This window comes from Opisthorchis viverrini (assembly GCF_000715545.1).
Source record: "Opisthorchis viverrini unplaced genomic scaffold opera_v5_179, whole genome shotgun sequence".
NCBI lineage: Eukaryota > Metazoa > Platyhelminthes > Trematoda > Opisthorchiida > Opisthorchiidae > Opisthorchis > Opisthorchis viverrini.
This window is the reverse complement of record NW_008751828.1, coordinates 861,768-882,173: the sequence shown is the minus strand read 5'-3', so window position 1 is coordinate 882,173 and position 20,406 is coordinate 861,768. Positions and strand designations below refer to the sequence as shown.

Genomic DNA, 20,406 nt, shown 5'->3' with positions numbered 1-20,406 from the left:
TTTTGATTAAATTTTGAAAGAGAACCATTTCAGCTTCATTCTGCGTATGGCTAACTCTAGCTATTCTTTTAAGGTAACTGGGATTTTTCGGGGAAAAAACAATACACCATCGAAGCTATCGACGGTCGACCGTTTTCCAATCATCCTGGTGGCTTAGCTATGTTCGGGCCATGGTCTACCGAAGCAGGTGCTGTCTCCCATGTCCAGTTCTGGGGCATAGGGGAGAGGGTTATACAACCTCTGACCTGACAGAAAGATATGAGGACGTTTACAGATTATCTAGCTACTGGTGCTGCCGCCCGCCTTGGATCATGTCCATTGGACCATTCCACTTTTTGAATGGAGACTACTAAGACACTCTTGTTTCCGCTTTCCATTTAGATTTTCTGAATGGGTGTCTAGATGTGTACGCACAACAACGTTGTTGTTCTATACTGATACTGGTCTCTCTTCTCTTTTTCGTTCGTTTTTCGTTACAAGGTCTTCTTCAAGTGCATTATGAATATCCAGCCCTGTTTTAACGACATCGAACGTGGTGATGATTACGTCGTAGCCATAGTTCATAGTTGATGATAAACTCGAGAACCAGATGACGCCCAAACTTGGGTTTCTAATATGTGTGTTAAGGGAAGTTGGGGAAGTTGGGGCTAGATGGCCCAAGTGGTTAGAGCGCGAATTTACTGACCGGAAGGTCCGTGATTCCAACCCGACCTCCGCCGCTCGACTTTCCCTATCTAGGCTTGGGCGACCTGGCAGTATCCCAACCCTCGTGGAACCTTCGGATGGCATGACAGTTAGGCACCGAAAGAGTTCTACAGTTGAAAGATTTTAAAGGGAAGTTCAAATCTGTATTCTGGAACCTAATGGTCACCTGTGCATCCACATCAAATCGAGCAAAAGTACGGGAATGCTTGTTAAACTATGAGAGATGAGCTCGCCCGAAAACAGTTTACAATGTATGAACTTGCCCAAGTTCGATATATTCGGAAAGAATAATGAACTATTGTGCAACTATCTGATTTATACTGCACGGGAACTCCCGGTGGTTGACCATCAATGTATCCGAAGCGTCTGCCCGATAGGGTAGGAACATCATCCGGAATAATAAGGTTCGCCTGATGGTTTTTGGAAGGAGGAACTTTTCCGTAATAGACAAGTTAAGCACAGGTCATAGATTACGCTGCTTATGACATGTGTTTTGTATGTCTGCGCCATTCAGCCCGTGCAGCTTTTTCCCCCAGCCATTTTGAACTGGGCGTTTCCCACTCTGCTGCATGTTACACTGTTTTCTAGAAAGGTGGTCCTTGCCTCGGAAAATACACTCATTTGCATATCAATTTGGTTTTCACAGAACACTCAATTGAACTCTCGTTTACTGCGCCATTCAGCCCGTGCAGCTTTTTCCCCCAGCCATTTTGAACTGGGCGTTTCCCACTCTGCTGCATGTTACACTGTTTTCTAGAAAGGTGGTCCTTGCCTCGGAAAATACACTCATTTGCATATCAATTTGGTTTTCACAGAACACTCAATTGAATCTCTCGTTTATGATGTTCTTCTGCACAGAGGCTGCCTCATGTTTCAGTTGGTATGATACTCGAGATATCGCAATATATTTTCACTAAGGGAAGCTGCTCACAAGGCTGCTAAAAATTCTTCAACAACGCACGGCTGATTTAGCTTTCCTTGGGGCTCATCAAGTAGACGCACTCCTTGAGTTTCCGTCAATCTTATGTTCCACTTGAACCCAAATTGGACTGATTTTGACAAATACACTCATTTGCCTATCGATCTGGTTTTTATGGGATACTCAATTGAATCTCTCGTTTATGACAACAGTAATAGTGCGACTGTACTGTTTTAGTCGCCATATATTTTCAATCTAGAATCACTGTGAAATATTCATTTTCTAATCTCCTGGGTTGGTACCGTATCCAGGCATCATCTATTTGCTGACAGTGTTTCAGCACAGCGGAAATGCGTCCCCTCCACATCGACCGTCCCTCTTTATTGTTCTCTTGTGGTCAGGGTCGCCAAACTGCCGTTGACTTTTTCCGTTGGAAAATCATGCTTCTGTGTTCTCCTGTAAAAGCAAAAAATGAGCGCACGTTTTACATTTTAATAGCCTCTAATTAACGGTTCCATGCCAATACCTCTCCGGAGCCACTTTTGTCGAACAGTCTCTTTGAAAATCGATGCATGGTCTCGGTATACACGAATAAACTGTCCTCACGCCACACGTATTTTGATGTTCGCCTGAGTCTTGTCTTTCCTTCGTTTTTCCTTCCTGTCTTTTGTAGGATTTATTCGGTCAGAGCAATTTTCCGAACCCGGATGCACACCCATTAATGCAGGCGCAGGTGGAACTGTTTCGTCTACTTCCCTTTGTGCTCACTTCATTGGCTTCAATATGGGAAGCCTTTAACCGACACTCCTCCGGAAATGGGTTTGTTACAGGTAATGTCTAGCAATATGTGAAGGTTTGGCTTCTATGTTACAAGAGAAATGAATCCCTCATTCCTGTAGGTTTTTCCAGTTTTCGCACTCGCACTTGATTTTTCAGCAGTTGGTCTACCAGTAAATGATCAGAATTGCTTTTAATTTCTCACGGTGTTCAAGTAGGACCCAATAATTACCCAACCGTGTGCTCGAAGGTTTGTCAGGTAGGAATTATAAGACACGGGGTCAACCCTGGAAAAAGTAATTTTCTGTACTTTTTATGCTGATTCGGACTCAAGTGGATGCAGCTAGATCCGATCGGTCTATGTTCAGAATCGATGTCCACAGCTTCTACAAATCCTACAACAATTAGTAACTACTCACCGGTGGACACTGGGGCAGACAAGTGCTCGACTTCCGGTGAATCGCTGTAGCGGTGTCTCCTACTAAAAATGGGCCATTGTATAACAAATCAAGCCGACTGTTTCCGAATTTTGCAAGGTGGTCAGGAATAGCACTAGATTCGTGCTTCATGGATGGCTTCAAGTGCTACCCGATTCTCCTAGTTGAACAATGTAACTGGAAGCTTTGACAAGCAACTCTTTTGGGAATAGGTGTTCGGCGATGACTTCCTCAGTAGGTCACACACACACTGTAATGCGGCTTCATGTTCTTCTACCAACTAACACGTTGCCCACCAATTCGAGTGGTTGCTGAGTAGATATTCGAAGATGGCGCTCTTTACAGTGAACGATAGGCCTGCATACATAGCACACGACTGGGTCGTTGGGATTCATGGTTTTAAATGTATTTCTCAACTTACCGTGTGTCTGTGTATGCGTTTCCTAGTTACCTGATTATTACTTCGATAAAATAACCCACATAGGTGGTTGCGTGCCTGGAATTGACTCGGATCCTCCCTTCATAGTGGTCATGACTCTTGACCACACAACCAATTTGTACGTTGCTTTTCAATTCCACCGGATGGGAGATTCTCTCAGTTACTTTATCAAACACTCATTCATTAGAGTCAATGTGACCTTCTTCTAACTTCTACATCGTACAGAGGCTGTTCGCAGACATGTTCAGAGACTTTGTATCCAGAAACATGAAAGAGCACTGATGCGGCTTTCCTGTCAAATGGTGGAATTTTGTATAACTGGTAACATCCTCATCGAACTCTTTTTTCTTCCCCATAACTTTTGTGAAACGATGTTTTTCATTTTGGATTAACTGTGCTGGAAAGACTATGAAAATTATACGGTTCTTTTGGCCATATTTCATCTTTAGACTCATCGCAATCTCTAGAACTTCCGTGGCCTGTAATGCCCGCCGTTCCGATGACCCAGCTACCAGCATTTACAGCGCTGGGTACACCTACCTCCGTCCGGTCAGCCATTTGGATGCTTCTAGAACCAATCGCGCTGCACCATCCTGCTTCATTTCTAATCACAATCGCTCTTGCTTGGCCCCCGAACCTTGTGTATTCTCACTCGGGTACAACTGCTGGGTCAAATTGTGGTGGAATTCTAAGCCTGCTCACACCTTCGTATTCGGATGTTCCGAATGCGAATGAAGAACCCAGTAGGTAGTATTTCATCTTGATTGTTTTCTCCAACTAATCCTGGGCTTTAGAAGTTTCAGAGATGTGCTGCCCAATTATGGTGACACAGATGTCTCAACAGTCAGCACCAAAGAGGGGCTACCGCCTCATGCCTTCAGTTCAGTCAGTTGCGTGTGTGTGCTTCCTGCTAATATGGTGTTTAAGGGGTACCACCTCACACGGAACCGTATGCATCTGTATTATTGCTTGGGTCACAGCAGAAAATAGGATGCGATGAAGAGGGGATCAACAGGTAAGAAACACGTACTCTACAATGGCTGAAATCGCTTCCGGACAGAACACTTGCGCGACTACCCTTTGACGGATTTTGCTTAACCGTAGGGGAAGAGAGCCTTAAATAGTATTTTCCAATGTTTTTGTGTAGATGAATAAAACACGAGATCCATTTACTAATAGGATCTGAGTGTAATTTGTCTATAACAGTCTCTCAACCAGTGAGAATTCCTCTATGAGGAAATTTCATCTTCGCTCGTTAAGGTGTAATGCGTCAGCTGCATATATTCTGTACTGGTGGAGCACTGATAACACACTTACCCAGTATATCGGATGTCTGATGTCCGAGTCACGACAGGAATGTCCAAAGTGCATATCTAGGGATATGCGCCGCTGGTGAGCTGCAAAAACAGCGAAACTCGCGTCCGTTCCCGTTACTCCCGCGATGACTTACCGGGATAGTTGTGGTAAAACGAAGTTTGTTCAAACAAGAGTGAAACACCTACAGTTTTCACGAATTGCATTACTATTCTTGTTTCGTTTTTCCTGTCTATAGGAAACACCTCTTAAAGTATTCCGACTCTTTCCAAATTAAGCCATCGTGCGCACCGTAGTTACTGATTCGAACTAAACTATATTGTCTACATTCTCTATTGTACTTTGCTTCAGACTACCTTCCTCTGCTCCCAGAACAAGTCAATCTACTGCGACTTTTTTCCGGTTATGTGTTCGATGAACCGCCAATCGGTCTACTCCTACCGGCATCCACATTTATCGACAAACTCCGTGATTTAGTTCGTCAGCCTCTCACAAATGTCGCTTTATTAGCCCACTTGGACCAAGCCAACTCGACTGGGGTGCTAATGGGCTCACAGAACACTGTAGGAAGCTCTGCGAACGGAATCAGCAGCACAAAGAAACAGGTGGGTTAATCACACATTTCATCATATTTTTCTGGTGTTGAACCGTTTACGTTTAGTTACTTTCCCTGCGTGCGCATATGGTCATACTATGCCTTGTTAAAATACCGTGACTGTTTGTCAGAAACTAAAGTCATCATTGAGGCCTGACCGCACAACTTTAATAACTCCTTGGCAGCTGTGAGACATCTTTCCAATATGCTCCGCTCTCCATCTTGGACAGTCCCTTCAACTGAGACTACTTGATTCCACGAGACTTGGCTTGATGGTTGGGAACTATGTTTCGTACGCCCCACAGCCATTCGCCAAGGGAAGCTCTTCCTTCCAGTCTAACATTTTGTTGGTGTAACGTTCTCGGGCGACGGGTAATGACACGACAACGTGAAACAAGAACAACTGCCAAACCGAGCGCCTATTCGCACCTTCCTGGCTAGGTTTGACGTGATTTTCCGTGTCCATGGTCACCACTTGGTAAGTAACCAATCCTGATGGCGAGCATGACCCTACTGTTTAACCGGACTGGACGGCTTCTTCGTTTGGCGGTCTTCGGAGTTGGGACGAACGACCAGGTGTCGAGCTCCGTGATTCTGTTGCCTGCGGTGCGTGGCCGCAGTCAGACCCGTTGAATAAATTAGCAGTTTTGAAGTCTCATAACATCAACAGATGTGTGCACTTACGGAAGAAAGTCTTACCTATTTGCATTTGCGGCTTATCTTGTAGGAAAACATGTTGGGAGTTGCGGCATTTGATGTTTGGTATGTTTAAAAGGAATGATGCAAAGTAAAACCAACCGCGAGAGATTGTTCTCAACTGTGGTGTGAGTATACAAGCACACAAACTGTTGAGTTTGCTGGATGTAGTGTCGGATTCTGGCCACCTTGTCTGATGAGAACGAATGAAGCTTTCTAACTGAGTAACCTTGGCTTGCGTTGACCTTCAACTGCACACTGAAATACTGAGATGATTGGTTGGCAAGCTTTGAACCGGATTCGGGTAGTTATTGGCCTATCGTGTTGTCTTGTAACTTGTGGGCTTGCCGTCGCTTCTTACACCTGTTGCTTGTGCTGCTTTAAGTAGCTGTGTAAGACTTGCTTGCCATCGACACCAACACTGTGGCCTCTTTGGTTGTTGACAGTTCTGGTAAACGAAGGCAATTGACGAACTATACTCATCCGCCGCTTACGTTGGTGTTAACGGGAGACTCATATTCTTCGACCGAATGTGCTTCACAAGAATCACCTCATATTTCAGTTGGCATGCTATCCGAGATATCGCAGTATATTTTCTTGGCAGAATGCACTACCCATAAATTTTCGGTTGAAGTGTTTTGAACTACTTTATGAGCATTGAGTTCTGCCAAGCAACGCAAGTTTGTCCCTGTTTTCTTGTGTTTACTGCTACTTTCGGGTGATTACCCGGTGGTAGTAGACTTTCCTTGTGTTTGCCACTTCTGTCATTTTTGTTGTGCTTGCATCGAGTGGTGGTCAAACCGTGGCCTACGTATTTCCACCGAAGCATCCATCGTGAGCTCAGTCGTTTCGTCATATGCTCCGCGTTGTCGTTCATCAATACCAATGCGGAAATATCGTATTTCTGACCATTACACTTGAATTATATTAGAATACACATTTTAGTGGTGGTGTCCGATTTCGAACTGGCTTTTGGACGTATACTTTTGTAAACCTTGCGTTAAAGTTACGATTTCAGGGGCCTGAGCCGCTGGAGTTCTGCTGGTAATAGTCGAGCGTGGTTGGAAACTAAGACCATCTTGAGTTAACGTTGATTGACCCCACAGCTTCCTCCGTTCATCTTCATATGTTAATCTTGGTCAGTTTGGATTTCGGACGATCTAATTATGCAATGTCAGACCTGTGTATTTGATGTCCTGCACTTAGGCCTTTTCTCCAGCAGGAAAGACTGACCGTATACCGAAGTCGTTCTCCACTTGAGTTGTACAGAATAAATTTGGTATGCTTCTGCTAGTGATCTTTTCCATTACTAACTTGTTCACAGACGACGGATAGCATTGTGTACTTTTTCTACTAGTTCTTTCTCAGAAGAGACCATTTTCGGTCATAACTTACAACAGTGAGCTCAATGTAGGAACTTTTCCATGAATGATAGTTGTACTGGTATTACTTTGTACCACTTACACCGTCTGCTGTTTTTCCTGGTCTGGACTTTGTCCTGTGAGCAGCTTCTTAATGCATGAATCCTTCATCATTACCAGAACCGTGCCGAGCTCCGTGTGCGAATTCAAGTGAATCTGCTCCACTTGTTGTACGCTTGGCTGATTAACGAACCACGGTCAATTACTCCCAACCTGTTACTCATCTTGCTTCGTGATCTTATAAGTATACCGGTGGGTAGCTCGTCTTCGGGTGCCTCTGGAAGCGGTCCCAGTGTTTCATTGCCACCAGCTGCAGTATTTTTACTTGTAAAGTAAGTAGTTTACATCTGTTTTATTTTGTGCTACGCAACTCTGTTAAATTCAGCAGACCTCAGATTCGCTGCCGACCTGCGACAAGTGAAGCTACCAGTGGGTTTTTCTGGATGTCGTATTCGCATGCATTTTGGAGGTACTTACTTAGATAGTCTTATAAGCTGCTGGTTCCAACGATTTTTTGCCACTCTACCTAGTTAGTTCTTGCTCCCACGTTATATATAAGCGCAAAGGACCATTCTGCAACATGCACGCTTCAATCACTGGTCGCTGTAATACCGACATACTATGTATTCCCCCCCCCCCACGAGCTGTTTTTTTCATTTTCCAGTAGAGATTTTGTCCTGTAACTAAAGTCAACTTCTACGGAGAAGCACAGTACATCTTTTTCATCCTTATTGGGAATCGCGGAAGTGCGCATCTCACGTATCTCCAAGTGAATTAGAACTCGTTGGCTCCCGGCTAGTAGCAGGAGCCTAAACTGTTTGACCACGAGTGGCTGATCAGTAGTGCGATTAAATCGCACTTAGACAGGATATAGTACCACGCTCCATCTTTCTGTTGAGAAATTCACACCATATGGTCACATGACGGCTTCTCGGATCGATATTCCCTTTTGGTGTGTGGATTGTTTTTCGGAGCTACCTATAGCTCTTGGTGGTATTAGAGGGGGGGAACCTGTTACCAACACCAGTTAGTCTGTCCAGGCGAAAAGCAGCCTTACTATGAGGTCCATTTAAGTATGTTAGAAGTTATTTGCTGATTACCTTACGTGTCTTAACAGGACTTTACGTTGTAACAATGCCTGAACGGCCGCGACAAATGTCCTCTCGCCCCATCGGAGCACCAAACTCAATGCTTTTGAAGGAATCGATTGCACGGAATCATCAAATGGCGATGGCCGTTGGTTCTTTTAAATGTCAGACACTGTTCTCCGATTTATCATTTCTGAAAAGAGACGACTGTTGGGAACCAATAGGATCGAAGTTACCGAAGTTTTTCTGCCGTTCTTGGAGTTCTATTTCTTGCCTGTCAGTTCAACAGTAAAACCCGCGCAACTGGAATAACTTGGTCTCTTTAGAGTGGTATGGTCATTCAGGAGGAACAAATATGCGGCGACTAGTCTGTTTCAATTGCAGCTCCTCAGGTATCCCGCTAGTTTGTTCATCATATCCTCACCCTTGATGGCTCGGAACCCACTTGAAATCAGTGGATATGCAGATAAAAGAGGCATCTCTATTCATAAAGATGAGTATGATCCATGGCCTTCACCTTATAGTAGGCCCCCATTCTAGCTCTGATCTGGATCGTCGGATTTTCCAGTCTAAGTATTCTTAATCTTGATCGCCCGGGAAACAGCAGGGGGTTCTACCGTCCACCTATCTTAGCATTTGGTACTAACCCGTAACATTTGAAGATGAACTGTTCGGGGACCTAGTCTCACATGTCCGAAAATGCCAAATTATGGTCGGTCATGATATTCTGATAAGTTTCTAGTCTTTACCACTGATATATTATTGTCGACAGTGATGTTGGTGAAGTAGCCGATTCAGAGTCAAAATTTTGCCACGATCGTTGTTTATTATTTTTTGGCCTCTAGGCTTGGGCAACCTGGCACTATCCCCGCCTTCATGCTTCATTCGGGTGACATGACAATTAGGCACCTAAGGAGTGCTACAGCTGAACGATTTATCGTTTGACACATCATTCAGACCTATGCGGCTTTTGTTTAATTGTCCCAGAGCTGGGAACCTTACAGAAAAGATCAGTCCATCAAATCACAGGACTGGATCAAGAACATCCAGGTGAACTGCGACTCTAGAATACCGGGATTGAGTTAGTCTACTAGAATATCAGGTGACCTTGAGTGGCAAGCTACATAGCATTTATCGTTCTCATTTTATGCCAAACGGTCCGCCGTCTCTCTCAATAATATGATTTACGCTGGAATATAATAAGGACTTGTGGTGTGTGCAGACGATGTTCCGAATGTATAGCACGGCAAAATGGAGGGCAGTTTCACCAGATGCCTGCTCTAGGTTTTTCTTTTCGCTTGTTGGGGAAATATATTACAGAATTATATAGGTTTTGCTTATGAACGAAGTCAGATGCTCTTAACAGATCATTAGGATGCACAAACGCACAACTCTTTGAAGCACGTTCCATTCCTCCAATGACGATCCGGATACCCGCAGCTCGGTCTGTCGACAGGGCCTTCACAGTTATTGGGCTAGTAGTAGTAGCTAAAGTATGGCTAGTGAAAAATGTGTGTGTGTGTGTGTCAATTAGGTTGATATCCTTCAGCATGTGTACCCTAAACTGCTTCTGGACCCCTAACCAAAAATGGATTTGAAAATCCCTGGATAACCTAAGGTAATTTCTGGAAGTCGTCTCCAGCGCTGAAACTATACGTTAGGCATAAAACCTAGCTGTGTGCTGACCAAACCCGCTCAGGTTAACTGGGTATGGGCGTTTTTATGGTCGATCACGGTTCATGCAAATGCAAACACATTCCGGATCAGCTTTTACTCCGTTGGCTGGTTGATGTTGCGCGTTTCCTCCATCGTTATCGGATACTTGTCATCGCTTGTCATCTGGCATTCAAGTCGTAGGGCTTTATTGTGACGTTTCTGAGAGTCGGAAACTTATTTCACTCTTATTTTAGTCTGTTTCATCATACACTGTTTGTTGGCTCCACAGTCTCACTTATTGTCACATGTCGTTTCCCTCTTTTCAGAATCTTCAGTGTATTCATACAGCTTAATGGCAGAACAGAAGACCGGCGTGAGCAACGCGAATTGCAGGTAGGTGAAGTGGTTTGACACAAAGTATACTCATCGAGAACTGTTTTCCGTGTGTATGGAGACAAATTGCTAATTCTTTCCTACTTACCCTGTAGTCGGTCAAGTTTTATCCGACTGATACCATTTAATTCCTAACTGCTATCAATATTACCGGGTATTTCAATGCTTTTGCGACTTTTGAAAAGACATCCGGTTATTTTGCCATCAATCAATATTAGTCAGCTACTCTAGCTCAGTGACTCGTCTTTGCATTGAGCCATCTGTTCCGATATCGACCTGTCTAATTGCTCATCGATGTCTTTGCGGAGCATCGATTTACTTAACTTTACTAAGAGTAATTGCAAAATTAAATCTGTTGGTATGATAGTGACCCTCGCTGTGATTTATTGTGGTATTCTGCTTAACCTCGTAAATCCTATCTGCTTCCACTGCCTCCCGTATGTGAAGCTTTTGATAGCTGTTGATCACGCCATGATACACATCGTCGCTCAGTACTACTTGTGTTTTGTTTTCGTAATAGGAGTTGTGCCATAGAATACTGGAGTCCACTACGGCCGTTGCTGCGTCTTCTCTAGAGCAACCTTCTTGGTTCCGCCGGACTTTGCAAGTTCGACAACCAGATGCGCGTGGCTCCTCGAGTCCCGTACCACCACCACCACCACCACCGTCCGTACCCGCAACTAGTGAAAACGACCTAATGAACATGAACCATAGCTCCAGTTCATCAACCGAACGTGCTAATCTTTGTAATTCCCGGTCAGCTACCAACCTGGTTACAACCGAGTGCGATTCACCAGCAGCGAATCCCCGTTTTTCGAGAATCGACACTGGAGTAGAATATAAAACTGAGAGAGCTCCATGTATGGCAGATTCTTCCACTAAGTCATTCTATTAATTCGTTCAGATCATCAATTGTTAATTGTTACTAGTGAAGGATGGTCTTTTGTTAATCTATGGTTTGACCGACTATAAACCGTGTACTAATGTGTGTATCTTACCATGTAATTCGCGGACGACCAGGGAACTTGAAGTAAAAGCATGTATTCGAGCTGATAGAATGCACTAGTTAGTCGTTCAAATTGTTGATGAAGGGCGTTCATGTGAAGACACAGACGTGTGCATGTTCTGGTTCTGAACTGAGGGTTATTCTACTGTCTCCGCTTGGCATGTGCGGTGGCTTCGCCATGTCTGATTTCGTTGACAATCCTGGTGTTTCCTGTCCCAGGAGCCGAGTCCCTCAAATGCGAGATCTGCTGACCGGGCTAGGTTTGCTTGCTCCCATTTTTCGCCTTACTTCTCAATTTCTTCGGATCGTTCCTTTCTGTGACGATTACCTATTATGGTGAAAAATGCCCTGGACAATGTAAACCTTGAAGTTCTCTAACCTTTCTGTCATTGACGGATTTCTCCACGGCGCTCTGGTCGTCCAAATAGATCTACCCTATTTTTTTAAAATAGCATCGGCATACTTTAAGTTGCATAAAAGTAGTTTGTGCTTTCACTGGATGCGACCCTCATATATGTCAGCGGCCAATTTAGGAGAATACGGACTTTACTGATAGACAAGAAATCCCCCTTCGTATGAAGAAACGGTGCGGAGAAGCATAGCTGGTCCTTCCGCATCCACAGTAGTTTATGTACTATGTCTTCAGAATAGTGAAAATATGGATGAATTTAGAATGCTTTTAGAATGCCCAAGAACGGAACTGCGATGCTTTGCTCTGTTTAGTCAAAGGTAGTCTGGCAATATGTCTAAATATTAGTAGCTCGGTTGGGATTATTGGCTGTTGATCAGGTGACAGTTGATCTGCTCTCGGAGCTTAGCGATTAGCTTGCAAACGTTTCGTGGCCATGCGAAGAGTCTTCGTAAGTGCGCTAAACTTAACGTTTGCAGTGAACAGATCAACTGTCCTCAACAGCTGACCAAAGGTAGTCCATACATAGAAGCAAGCGGTTTCATCGATAGGTGTTAAACCTACCGAACGGCAAAATGTGTTTTGGGTCTGCTCACCCAGACTAAAACTAGAATAGCATTTGGGCCCTATCGCATGGTCTTATTCCACAATAGTATCATGATCCTAGTTCGCCCGAAGTGTCACTCGTATTGCAATATCATGATTCATTCGTAGCTTCTTCAACAACGCTGATGAACGAAGGTGTTCAATCCAAAGTTGATGGAGACCTAGCGGTCCAAGCTATGGAACTTTTAGCAGAGGTGAGTTGTTCCTTCTAGTTATTGGCAATACGTTTGTTGCAATATTCTCTGCCAAAACCAGTTACGGCTTTCTTGCAGCTGTACAATCAATTGCCGTTTTTCACCTTTCTACGATGTTTTCCCCGTCATTACTCACTTTTTGAAATTTTTTGCTACGAATGCCTTTCTCCACGTTGAGTTTGGTCGTTCTAACATATAGAACGACCGACTTTTTGGGTGTTCAGCTACGGCATCTGACTAGACACTATCTGGACTTGTGGACTATACTCTTGGAAAATGCACGTACTCTGATCATTACACAGACTTCGTGTTCACACACCTTCATCAATATCACGTACTGTACAACACGGATTGTCGCCAGCATGTGACCGCACCTGCCCACTGATCCGATGCAATTAAGTTAACATAAGCATGGGTAGCGGAAATGAAGGAACTGCTTTGCATTAGAAAAATCCAAAGCCTATCAAGCTGCACGGCCTTGTAATCGTAGGCTAGGGTGCCTGTCTTTGTTGAGGCAGCACACCCGAACAAGACGTCCTACTTCAGTAATCCCTGAACACGAGAAACTCCTATCTGATTTTAGAAAGTCAACAGTCGGACGACATTTTTCGGCACATTTGGTTTAGGTTCTAATCAAAGTATTGAGCAAATCGGCATGGTTCTTCTCCCACTGGCGTGTCGGATAGCTCTACTCGATACCAATTATTTATATCGCGGATATTCCGCAATCGTGGTAGTCACTCTTAAATTAATGGCATCTTTTGTAGGGTAAGTTTTGTGGCTATCATACAGATGGAGCATCAGCTGGGTGTGCATTGTACGTTTGTAGAAAGAACTGGAAGTAGGAGAATAAGATCTACAGTATTTGTATTTCATCAGTTATTGACCTTGAAAACATCTCTTACTCCACGGAGAAAGATGGGGTTTCAACTTTCCCTGCTTTTCAAGCAGCTGTGGTTGGAAATCACCTTGTGGTCCATTTTATACAACCATTTCATAACTTTCAGAAGGATGAATGGCAGTGCTTTTTCGAACTTAGACAGCAAAATTGTCGTTTTGCTTTCATTTTTCCTCTTATCTGATATCTTCAAACTGAGTGGAGTCATGCTCTGGCAGCAACCTGGATTGCGTGAGTAATCTTGTAATAAAACAACCACTGTAGTTGAGCCTATTTCCTACCTGCTACTTAGTGTTATTCCACCCAGTTAGCGCTGCCTGTGATGTATCAAAGGAGGGTTTACGGGACACAATGGGTTGAAAACCACCTTGCCAGATATTACTTAGGTCGATTGTTGCCTTCGATGCACTTTTCTTGCGGCGTTGTTTTTGCCTGTTTGGATGCAAATAATCTAATAATCATATTTTCTTTTTTTGCGCAGCACATGGCCAGTTTATTGGATTTCGTCTACAAAAGTGACGAGAAAGATCGCATCCCAGCTTTCTTAGCTAGCATCTTATCCAGCATTTTTCCTTACCTCCGTGTCCGAATGTAAGTTGAGTTCGTTCTTTGAAGAGGCACTCTCTAGTAGGACATAGTCCTGCCGTTTTTTGGCTTCATTCCTTTTTTTAATGCGGGCAGGGTGCATGGTTGTAGAAATTGTCTGCACACAGTTCGCTTTATCTTCCTCGTGCACGAAGTGTGCTTCCTTACAGAGAACTTCCTAGACAGTTGGCAATAAATCCCCGAAAGATTGCAGTAGCGTAATGTTATACCAGTGGCTTTTCTCTGAAACAGACGGCTCCCGGGCTTCGTCAGCTTTTTTACCCGGCGTTACGGGCTGTCTATTTTCACTCATCTCCTTTCCGCGCGATGTTCATCATGCGGTATCCACCTTCCAAGCCAGAAATAATCGTTCTTTTCCAAGACATTCGCTCCTCGTGTGCAACTTTTTGGGGCTGCATGCGCAATATGCTTTTACGTGGCGTGTGATGGTATGTGAGCCTTGCGCTATTAAATCTTCTCGGTGGAAGAAGGGTAAATAACGAAATATGTTTTATTTTATCGGTATCCCACTCACTCATCTGACACCTCTGTCGTTCTACGGGACTCTCATGACAATGTAATTCGTTCACCATTCTAAGTTCACCTAAAATGTCATCCCTAGTTTTGACTGTACAGACCGAACTTCAGACCATATTGTTACTCAATCATTTCCCCGGTTAGTTCACGTAATACCAAGCTTTCGAGTTCTGGTGGTGGTTCTGCCAAAATGGAACAATATCTGGTTGGTTTAAAGAAAACTCCAGCCAAGCGAAGAGTGCTGTATTGGCGCACATTTGTGGTTCATTTTTATTATCTGCATTATTTGAACAAATCTCCTTTACCTAGAATCAACGGGTTTTCTATCGAATGTTTATAACCTCCCCTTCATATGACTAATTAGCGTCAATGGTTCCACATTGAAACAGTTTACGATCTTATAGTTTACTAGATTCATGAGATTGCAGCGTACGTTCACCTTCCTTGCTTTTACCCTCTGTCTCGTCATTCCCCCATTCCAGGCCCAGTAACTCGCAACACTTCACGGCGGCAAGTAAGCTACTGGCTTCTGTCAGCAGCTTCCAGTACACGCGCAGAGCTTGGCGACGTGAGGTGCTAGATTTGTTTTTCGAACCGGTTTTCTTCCAAATGAATGCATTCGCCCTCCAAAGTTGGAATCTAATCATCGACAATTTAATGACACAAGATAAGAGCACTTTCAAGGAGGTCCTAAGTACGTCTGTTTTACAATACTGACAGCATTTTCGCATTGCGTAACTATCAATTTGCACAGTCTCACACCTTCTTCAAGTCACATTATAGTGCCGCGCTCTTGAAATTCTCGTTTGGAAGGGAACTAATGGAACTTGCTAGTATTTAGAAAAATATTCTGAGTCACTTGAAAAACACAGGAAAAATGACTCATCGGTATCTGGTGGTGTCCTGAGCAAACGTTTACTTTACTTCTGATCTTTCTTCCAGGCACAATTATGGCCTTCAGCGGCAAATATTTTTTGCCGCCGTGTTGGTAATTCTATTTAATGATTAGGCCCGTATAGTTGAAGCATACTTAGGTTGAGATAATCGCCTAAAACTAGTCCACTATTGCCACGCAGGGGAACTTAGAAACGAGCGGTGTACAACAACCTGGTGTTTAAGTAATTTTGACAGTTCATATCTACTGAAGAGCATTAGTATGCTTTTTTGCCGCAAGGCACCATCTGCCTTTGCCTTGTATAGGTTGTCTAAAGTAATGTGGAAACAAGACTGCGTTCGAGGAAGCTCAGGGTAGTCAAGCATTGTACCTCTCGTCAAAGAAACATAACAGAAGTGACTACGATAATCGTGACGTACAAGACGTACATTATTCTCCTTCCCCAAGGCGCAATTCCTACAACATGAGACGGAATTCCGACCAGGTATGGAATGCATAGATCACATCTTTATATTGTCCTGTATTTTGAAGAGCGTATCATACCGCCGACCAATTTCGGTGGTTTTCCTTGACTTCAATGAAGTCTTCCTCCATTCAGCGGGTAGATAGTGAGCCATACAGAAGTCATCCTATTGCTGTTGAGGTTCGCTAGAGTTATCTTCTCCTCTCTCTGTTTTGTGTTGTTGCCGACATCAATTTGGCGTGCACTCTCTATGGAGATATGAATTTAAGTACCGAAATCACATCCAGAAAAGAATTAGTGTAGTGCGTTTTGGTTTGTTGATAGGTTTACTTAGGTGAGCAGCTGCTTATGCCGTCGTTGTACCATGACAAATGAAGTCAATGCGCACATCATCAAGGTGCAGGCATCACTCTATAAAATGCATCATCTCGGGCTTTGGAAGCGAATTTCGTTGAAGCTAAGGGATCTTGTCTACAAAACGACCATCGGAGCAGTCTTACTTTATAAATGTGGGACCTGGTCTTCTCTGTTCCATGTCTTCAAAGATTTAATTGCCTATCTCTACATAGCACACTAGGTATTAGCTGGCTCGAGTCAGCTTGTGATTGATTCGTGTGTAATCGAGTAATAGGTGATGAGTCGGATTCGCAGGAGCTTGTCGAGTTATTGTGTTTGGGTTATGTACGACGTAACCCCCGACCGCTCCCTACCGATAAAGTTCGGGTTTTCTCAATTCAAACCTTTGTTGGCCAGAGACTCGCAAGACAAGCCATGGCGTTAGAAAGTGAAACTGTCAATTTTCTCACCTTTCTGGATAGGATCCAGATGATCCTACCCGCGCGCGTTTGGAAACCCTACGCGACGCAGTACACAGAGATCCTGATGGCGAGCCGGATTGCTTGGGTAAAGTCCACTTGTCCTTATATGCTGGGGTCGTGTTTGACGAGGTTTTCAAATGATACTGGGGCGATCCTCGCTGGGACGTCTTGCTTTAACATCATGTTTTGATGCTTTGGAAGGGCATATTTATGGTCGTTCTTAGGAGCCTAGGGTTTTTCAGTGGGTCTACCCATTCACTTTCTTTTCACTCTCTTCGAAGGTCTTCCACCTCCGTGTTTGCATGACAGCTAGGCATCAGTTTTCCGTTGCTGGCATACTGTTGTCCTTGATGATGACACTTCACTATAGGTTCCTTCAAAGCATGTAGTAGTCTTTTGTGTGAGCAAAGAAACTGGCAAACCGACATGGCACTCTGAACTGTTAAATTCCAAATGGCTCCTATATTTTGGTCGATTGTTGGGTCGATCGCTGCTACTGAATGGTAAGGTGTGGTTCCTTTCTGATTTCTTTTCCAAAGCGTGTCGAAGCCAATTCTCAGTCCCACACAGGACATTCGTTGTTGTCCATTGTTTTCAGGTTAAACTTTCTAACTTACCACCAAATAAAAAATTGGAAAATGACGGTTTTCAGGCTGCCATTCGTTTGGTTATCGATTCGCTCCCGTGACCCTGATCGCATGTCTGATGGCCGACCAAATGCACGTGTTGTGACTGGTATCCTGGATACCCCCATTGTTTTCCGTCTAGCTGTGGAAGACTCGACTAAGTTGGGACCAGGCGGAAACCGCCATCAGCATTGGGTATACTTCCTGATATGGCGATACGTGGTACCCATAGATCTATAGGCCTGTCGTATGGAGCTCAGCTTTTTAGTCACAATCCTTGTAACTCACTTTAGTAGTCCTCGCCTGTTCCCATCTTTTACCTTGTGACAGAACTAGCCAGCTGCTAAGACGCATCATTCTGAGCTGGAGACAGAGTGGATGGTGACAGGCAGTACTACAGCAAGCTGTTTATCCATATATATTGGCGTGTAACCACGGTAACCTGTGTCTTCCCTACCCTGTCTCACTGTGTATGCTATTGTTATTCCAACCAGGCTGCAGCCCGTTCCGGTTTACTTCGGCTATGCATGCATACACGTGCAACATAAATCTGTCTACGTAGATAAATAGTAATAATCGTTCACCCTTTCCGTGTATAATAACCGTGTCACTCGAAAGGCCAATGTACTATCAGGTCGCTAATGCTTAAACAGAAGCAGTAGAGATGCCCGGTTCGGATTCAAACCACAGACCCTTCTATCAGTAGCCTCGAGCTCTACGCTCTGAGTTATTTCGAGCAGCATCTGTATCAACAAACGGATAATTTTTAAAGGGTAGGTTAAGGTGGGCTTGCTAGTCATTATTGAGTTATCTCCACGCTACTCGTAACTTTCTTGTGAGCTTGAGCGGTGTAGTTATTGGACTTCGCGAGAATTTATTTGACAGTTTCTTGTAATTTGCTGCAACTTGCTCTTCCTATGGTTGGCTTAATGCACGCATTGTGAAACAACGGTTTGTTCCCGGGTATCACATGACTATGCTTGGCATATTTTAAGCTATGGGTTTTCCGTTTAAAAGTGGATGCGTGAGTCAGTCCAGTGTTGATGACATTACATTAATAAACCTTAGACCATTATCGTCGTCGTGAGCAAAAACAGCATCGTTGACACTGAGGATACACTGCTGTTCGTCACTAGGCTTATATGCTTTGTAGTGCATCATAAAGTAAACGCCACCTGTATCAAGATTACAATCCGTTCAACACAGCCACCTAATTTTATTCATTGTTTGTATATCGTATTTCCTTTATGTCCCATGCTCTCGCCATCTCTCATCCCCGTCAACAGTGCGTCTCACTTTCTCCCAATCGGGCACATTAAACCTCTTCTCCAATAAAGAAGCTGAGCATGACTTACGGGCAGCTTACTTGAAAAAACTGTCCTACCTTATATACGCCAGTGATGTTGATCAGTACGCCAAGGCGATGCCCGAACTACTAGGTAGGTTTTTACCTTCTTTCCACTCGTGCTCTAATTGTGTAACTCATTGTTTATTTGACTGAATTCCATCAATTTAGTGTGCGTTTTTCGGATGTGCTTTTCAGATATCCATGTAAAATCTTAGATTGATGGGTTTTAAATTCAGTATATTCTCTAATATTTAACCTACTACAATTGGAGCGGGTAATTTTCAGTTATATTCATTAAGGGAAATTGGACACTTTGCGGGCAAAACTTGCTTGTTATCCGTTCATGGTGGATGCGTGAAGCTAGTGTTAACTTGAAATGCGTGCGAAAGCCTGAAATTGTTTCATCGACCGTGCTGGTCTGCCGCGCATCGCCTTGGCCACAGGAATATTGAGGAATCCATCGGCGTTTAGCTTGGAGAACTTCCGAAAAGATGGAAATTTCACTCACAAACCTTTTCGGAACACTCACGTTTCCCTAGCGGATTTTTAAGGGTAAAGATTGTACTCATCTGTCCCGGGAATGAAAAAGCATACCTTTTGTCTATATGATTCTGAGTAATGGACGTCTACTGGTTACCGAAATGTTGGACCATAAAAGGGGCTCTGGACGGTTGTGTTCTTCCATGGGTACTCCCACTCAGGCTTTTGGTCCACTTGAGTGGTTTCTGAACACTTGAATGAAGGTGACTGCTTCAGCATTAAATTCCATGGAATATGCGTTTTTGTCGTTTCCCATGAGTCGGAAGGGCCCATTGTCGAGTGTTGAACCAGCCTCTTTCTATATATTGACCGCGCGTTTCCCACGACCCCATAAGGCGCGGGTCCTCACCGTATTTCTGACGGATTTTCCCTTGGAGAAAGGGACCATCTAGGCTATGTCCATGATAAGCCAGTCAACAACGAGTTGGTGACTATTTTCATTTGTTACCGCCAGCTCAAGCAGTCTGAAAGATGGCGTCTTATATTTATTCCCAGTTTATCCAGTCAATTTCTCTTAATCTTTGAAAGCAGGATAGCTAAGTTGGTCTGCAAAGATTACATACTCACTAACTGGTGAGTGGTTTTGTGCTAGTTCGAACGTGGATTCTTCCCCTTCAAATTTGAGCACATTGGTAGTAAGTAGATTTCAGGTGTCACGCTGTGATTTTTCTGTTACGATGTTCTGTTTTATTTTGAAGGTGAATTTGACGGATAAAACTAATGTGCGATCCGGTGTTTTTTACTTCGCGGTATTTCATCGGCTTGGTATCTGATCTCAGTTTCGACTGTACTTTCTCTCGTCAGTCACATTCAGAATTTACTCTTGCTGTTTTCGTACCTCTTGAGTTTTGGCAATCTCACATGACCTTGTTGTCAAGATTCCAGTTTTTTATTTGAGGCTGATAGATCGCCACCCACCATTGATATGTGTGCACTTGTAGGTGTCAGCTAGCCAGGTATTCACGAGTTTTGCTTGCGCTGCTGATCACATAATTACGTTTGGTTCGCAAAGCATGTTACTTATCCCAGTTTGAGTAGTTC

At 43.8% G+C, this 20,406-nt stretch overlaps 1 protein-coding gene across 1 annotated transcript in view; it reads left to right on the top strand.

Moving 5' to 3' along the window:
• Positions 1–20,406, top strand: part of T265_07463 (hypothetical protein) — a gene marked incomplete at both ends in the record, with an annotated part of 82,130 nt that overhangs the window by 47,797 nt on the left and 13,927 nt on the right. The window contains 10 exons of the mRNA XM_009172992.1: positions 2,298–2,454; positions 3,727–4,020; positions 4,943–5,196; positions 7,424–7,635; positions 10,374–10,440; positions 10,961–11,300; positions 12,570–12,655; positions 14,035–14,144; positions 15,158–15,369; positions 18,764–18,916. Coding sequence (XP_009171256.1) covers positions 2,298–2,454; positions 3,727–4,020; positions 4,943–5,196; positions 7,424–7,635; positions 10,374–10,440; positions 10,961–11,300; positions 12,570–12,655; positions 14,035–14,144; positions 15,158–15,369; positions 18,764–18,916 — 1,885 coding nt within the window. The remainder of the gene's footprint in view (positions 1–2,297; positions 2,455–3,726; positions 4,021–4,942; positions 5,197–7,423; positions 7,636–10,373; positions 10,441–10,960; positions 11,301–12,569; positions 12,656–14,034; positions 14,145–15,157; positions 15,370–18,763; positions 18,917–20,406) is intronic.